The sequence below is a fragment of the Fukomys damarensis genome, unplaced genomic scaffold (assembly GCF_012274545.1).
Source record: "Fukomys damarensis isolate Sample0158 unplaced genomic scaffold, DMR_v1.0_HiC HiC_scaffold_36, whole genome shotgun sequence".
Lineage (NCBI taxonomy): Eukaryota > Metazoa > Chordata > Mammalia > Rodentia > Bathyergidae > Fukomys > Fukomys damarensis.
This window is the reverse complement of record NW_022900948.1, coordinates 32301882-32307609: the sequence shown is the minus strand read 5'-3', so window position 1 is coordinate 32307609 and position 5728 is coordinate 32301882. Positions and strand designations below refer to the sequence as shown.

The 5728-nt window shown below is 42.9% G+C and overlaps 1 protein-coding gene across 1 annotated transcript in view; it reads right to left on the bottom strand.

Annotated features, from left to right (window-relative positions):
* Positions 1–477: 477 nt before the first annotated feature.
* The window catches only part of Pappa (pappalysin 1), a 240106-nt gene continuing 234855 nt past the window's right edge, over positions 478–5728 (bottom strand). Inside the window, exon 23 of the mRNA XM_010639469.3 lies at positions 478–3928. Within this exon, the coding sequence (XP_010637771.1) occupies positions 3821–3928 (108 nt within the window). The 3' untranslated portion in view covers positions 478–3820. The remainder of the gene's footprint in view (positions 3929–5728) is intronic.

The window sequence follows — 5728 nt, the reverse complement described above, 5'->3', positions numbered from 1 at the left end:
ATTCTCAAGCCCGCCCACTCCCCAATGCCACTGATTGCCACCAAACAAATGAACAAAATGCTCCCTCTGCAACAACAACAAATCAAATGGGTAGATGCCATATCCCCTGGACCTACCACAATGTACAGAAAATAACAGATAGCATTATAAACTCCCACTCTGTGTCTTCTAGGGAAATAATTACGCTGTATCTACCTACTCAGTCTGTAGAATAAACAGTTTCCCTTAGGAAACATAAAAATAGGGTTTTTCTTTCTTAGTTTTTATCATGCATTTTATTTCCTCTTAATCTTATTGTCTTCTATTAATTTCTATCTGTACAGTTTTGTCACTGTCATTTTTTTCTATTTATTTTTTCATTTAAAGTAGCTCCAGAAAAAAATAAAGAAAAGTAAAACCCATACAAAAATCTCAAAACTGTTAACTTGACTTTGTGATTTTTTTCCTTCCTTTTCTCTTTTTCCCTCTTTCTTTCATTTTCTTTCCTTCCCCTTCTTTCTTCTTTCTTTCCTTTCTCTTGATTTCTTTTTTAAACACAGGTAAGACCTATAACAAACTGACAGTCACAACCAAGTTAAATCAAACCTGGAAGGGAGGTAGCTGAAAACTGTCTCAAATAATTATTTTCAACAAATAGCATTTAAGCATTGGCCAAGGTGGGAATAAGACCAAGAGAACAGTCTAGGCAGTGACCCAATGCGCAGAAGCCAAGAGTAGCAGCTGATACCCTCTGTCTCCAAAGGCCCGCTATTGATGACCATTAATCTCTCCCTTCCTTTACACCCCAGTTCACCTACTCAAACTGATTTCCCAAGAACTGTATTCCCTCACAAGTTTTTTGGCACAGAATTCGGGTGTAATGCAAGTCCTCTGGGCAGGCAGTTAGAGTTGTGGCTTGGAAAGGCTTCCCAGGATTGGGCTCAGAGATATGCCCTTTTCTTCTTCTCTTCAGTGCCGCTGACAGGGCAGTGCTTCTTCAGATGCAGAGCTCTTGAGTATTCTAGGCCCCCTGAGCTGCCAATACACAGCAGTGCTTCAGAGCCGCCTCCTTGTGAGTACTCCATTGTCCTAAACAGATGACTCCAGGGATGTGGAACTTGGAATCAGTGCACATGAATAGAGATGACCCTTCCTCATGAAGGCTGGCCCCCAGTCAGGGGTCCTGTTTCACCTAAGAAATATCCTTGGCAAACATTAACTTGTCAGTAACAGGTTTGGATTACAGTATGGAAGAGACTAGGTCTCCTCGAAAAGCTCAATTCCAACTGTGAATCTGAAGGTGGAAGTAAGCCTCTGGGAACTTTTGCCCATCTAGAAAGTGTAGGGATAGATAATAGTGGCAGTGAGGGTGGAGACCAGATGAGGATTGGTGTATGGGAAGCTGGTGAGGGTTTCCTGTGCTTCCTACAATCCTGACATTAGTAATGCCATCTTCGGGTCTTCCGAGCACTTTGTACTACTCATGGATATAACTGAGCCACCAGGAGGGCTGGCCCTCTTTCCTCTCTCAGCTTGCACCTTCCGAACTGCCACTACAAGGCCAAAAACTCAGGTAGAGCAATTGTTAGGCCATAAGAGTTGATAAGAGTTTTACTGGAGATAGGCACAAAATAAGGTCAATCCTTCTATTATTGTTCTTTTTTGCAAAGGATTGGCCTGGGTGATTACAGAAATAAATTCCCTGTGTATGGTTTTATAAAAGAAATCAAAAAGGATATGAACTTGGCCTTACAATGGTGGCAGCCTCTCCCTTCTGGAATGCAATCTCAGAGTTTGTAATGGGGAAAGCCATGTAAACTAAGCACTAAGCACTGCATCCTCACAGGTGTTCACCTGTTGAAAAAGCACCTTGATGTATTTCTTAATATAATGGACCACAGAAGGACAACAGATGCCTTTTCAAGTGTTCTGATCAGCAGGTAATTACTGTTGGGAGTCATAAAATCAGAGAGTTTCTGATGTTATTTTTGGTCCCGAGAGGAAAAGGAACCATGATGGATGAACAATGCCTGCCCTCCATACAGGAATTGGGGGAGGTGCACATGTGCCTGGTAATGTCCATTTCTGTTCTAGACTTTGCTCTTGTTGGTTGTCTTCACTAGACTTGAGATCACTTGACTTACAGTGATCTTTATATGACATAATTAGTTCAGAGCTTTCCATGTCCTTACCTCCATTTCTGGGTTTCATAAAATATGTCAAACTTAACCACTGTCTCTGCTTCATCCGGTATTAATCTCTTTCCACATTAACTCAAAGGGAGTGGACAGTTACTGACTGAAAATAGGCAAAAAGTCCCTAAAAGAAGTGGGGACTTGCTTCCCTGTGTAATTGAATAATTTCCTCTTAACTTGTGGTGGATGAATATGGGAGACATGGGGAAATTGTCTAGCCACAGGTGTGTACTGGTGGCGGAAAATCAATACAGAAAATGTGATGATCATGTTGGACACCAGGGCTGTGAAATCTTAAGCTTTCCTCTAATGGCCCTTGAGAACATGTCCACGTTAATAGCATTCAAGATGAGTCTCTGTTCCAGAATTATATCTGCACAGGAACAGTGAGTTTCGCAGAACCAAGGCCTCCTCTGGCCTGGATGGCTAAGAAGACTAGGACAAGGATCATAACCCAAGAGTCCAGACAGTTCTGAAAGTCTCTGGATAGCTCCAACATCCCAGAAGCTTAACACTGTTCCACTTGGTTATGAAATCTAACACTGACTTAAGCATTCTGTACTCTCAGGAAGGATCCCAGCATTTGAGGTCCCATACTTCCCTTCCAGCATGAGAAGCCCACTCATGCGGGACTTTACTTCCCATCATGTGGGCTCATGAAGGGTTTTCTCTTACAGAAGGACTCAGAGGTGAGGAAATGTGGGAAAATGTGGGCCGCTTTTAAGGCAGACTGTTTGGTTGGGTGGTGTTTCTCCTAACCTAGTTCTGTCATCTTGGGGTACCTTATGTATAAGATAGAGCAGCAGGAAAAGTAGCAGCAAATGTGGTCCCAAGGCAAGATCTGGGGAATGGGTGGGATGTGGAGGGATATTATGACCTCAAGCCTCAAGTAGGGGGCTGGTATAACACGTTAACTTTCCAGTCCTAAGCCATTTCTGGCTTGACCTAGAACCCTGGGGTTGGGGTAAAATCCCTATGGCAGCGAGAGAACTGGGGGACTTTGCATACCTTAGAATCTCTACCTCTTCCTGGGCCCTATTCTGCTTGAAAGTTGGTGACCACAGATCATTTCACTTCCAATCCCAAAGGACTGCACAATTATGCAGTCTACATGTTCTGAGCTTCAGGGCGTGAGCTTTCTTGGCATCTCAATACTTGATCTTAGCAGTTCCTATAACTCTCTTCCTCCCATGGAGAGTGTTGGTTATGTGCATGGGAAAGGAAAGATTGAGTTTGTTCCAGTCTCTCTCAACTCTGTCTCCAGAACTGTCCTCACACAGATGTTTTTGTATGGAAGTGTATGCATGCATGTATTCTAACCACAGATGTGCATACTCTCAAGTACATGTTTTTGCTGTGGTTATGTGATAAATGATTAGAATTTTAGGAGGCTCTGGGACTGCATGTTGTATACGCAATCCATCTCAGACTTTGGGATGGGATTCCATTCCAACATCCATTATGATGAGACTTGGTCCATTCGCCCTACTATGAGTCCTTCCTGGGTGAAATTAAAGGCAGATCGGTTGGGTGCTAAGGATCCCTGGTGTGGAGAGGCCATTCCATTGAGCAGCAGACTGTGAAATCAATACCAAAGGGATGCGGGTCCTAGTGTTGGGAATTCTTTGACAACTGCTTGTTCTTCCTTATCCATGGCTGTACCCCCGGAGGTCTTTCCGGCTATGTTCTTGGGCTTCCGGGTCCCGACAAGCACAGTCACCTTGTAGGTCACAAGACATAGGGAAAGGAGTGACCTGAAGAGGGAAAAATAAAAGGAATGAATCCAGTGCTTTGTTTTAAAGTAATAACTGTCAGAGAAGCAATGAAGGGCAGGGTAACAATCACTCAATTTTGAGGAGCAGAAGATTCAAGTTCAACTCATGGTTCTTCTTCCTAGCACTGTGATAACTTTTATCAACAGGATCACAGCCATCAATAGAGCAATTCACGTTCACTGAAGCCCTTGTTATGGGTCAGGCAGTGTGCTGAACCCTTTCCAGACAAGAACACTCTGAGTCTGCTTTACAACTCTGTAAGAAAGTTTCCACAGGAAGCCTCCTTTTATTGATGACAAAGTTGAGGCTGAGAAAGGGACAGCCAGGCATTTGTCCCAAGAAATTAGTGACCCATTTGATACTTAAAGTAAGACAAGCTACTCCTGTCTGAGCCTCAGGTACCTGTGTGTAGAACTGGTATAGAAAGACCCACCTTCCCTGGAAACAATAAAGCCTGTGCAAAATCACAGGTGAAAATTTATAATTTCATATGTTATAGACCCAAACTGGCTAATTGCACAATGGAACATTTAACATATAAGACTACCGTGATGATCAAGTGAAATAAAAAATGTGAAAGCGTCCTTTAAGAAGACATAACTGCACAAAAGGGTGGGCTCGGTTTAGGGAGGAAACAATAAAAACTAAGCACTCTTTAAGGAATCTTAGATCACGTTCTATGAAGCCTGAGATCCTGAGGAGGGAATATCTTACATACAAGTTTTGAGCAAAATTTGTTGGAGAACCTCCGAAGCAGACTAGCATAAGAAAAAGTGAGAGATTTGTGTGTGAGTTCCCAGTCCATCCCTTCCTGTGCTCTGTGACCTTGGGCTGGCTTGCCTCTCTACAAACTGATAGGAAGAGCCCAACCGAGCAAGCATCCTCCCCATCCAGCACATGATCCATCTTTCCAAAGAGTGCAGAACAGTCCCTGCTGGAGTCCCAGCCTGAACTAAGGCAAGTCGATTTCACCTCATTGCATCATGACATTTGCTTATAACTTTCCCCAGAGGGTCCCCATCTGCGCAGATGGATCTAATGACCTCATTCGCCTCCTGCTTAGGCAGGGTCTCCAAGTGCTCTCATAGTCTCTGAGAGTATCTTTGTTTCCTGTGCTCTCATGGACTTGTAGACTCATTTTCTATGTCTAGTTATTTTTTCCTCTGTCTCTTTGCCTCGCTCCCTTCTCCTCTACTGCTCCCCTCCTTCCCTTTTCTCCACCCCAGCTTCTATCCTCTCTCTCCAATCTAAAATTTTATAATATTTGAAAATAGAGCATCAAACATCAGGAAGATTTAAGTATAAATCCCAGCTCACTTACCTACTTGAGATATAATCTTTACCAAGTGACAACTCTCTGAGCTTCAGCGAACTCATTTATTGAATGGAGATAATGAACGTATATCCCTATATCACCTTACACTAACACAAGGAATACCTGAGATAACTCACCAAAAAGACCTAATATTGTGCTTGACATCAGCTAAGTGCTACACACACAGTCTCCCCCGCTCTCCCTCTCGTCTGTCCTACAAGTTCTTTTGCTAAGAGGCAGGGGCTATGTCAGTTTTACTCAGTCTTGCTTTCTCAAAGCCTAAGCTGTAGAATGAGAGAGGATTTCTCCTCTCCCCTCACCCTGGCTGCTTCTTTATATTTAACTAAGAAAGACATCTCTTTATTTCTTGTTTCAATTTAAACTAATAGGTGCATGATACTGTGGTAATGTGACTCTGTGTCTTTTTCCTTGTGCTACTTCTTTTTTTTTTTTTTTTTTTTTTT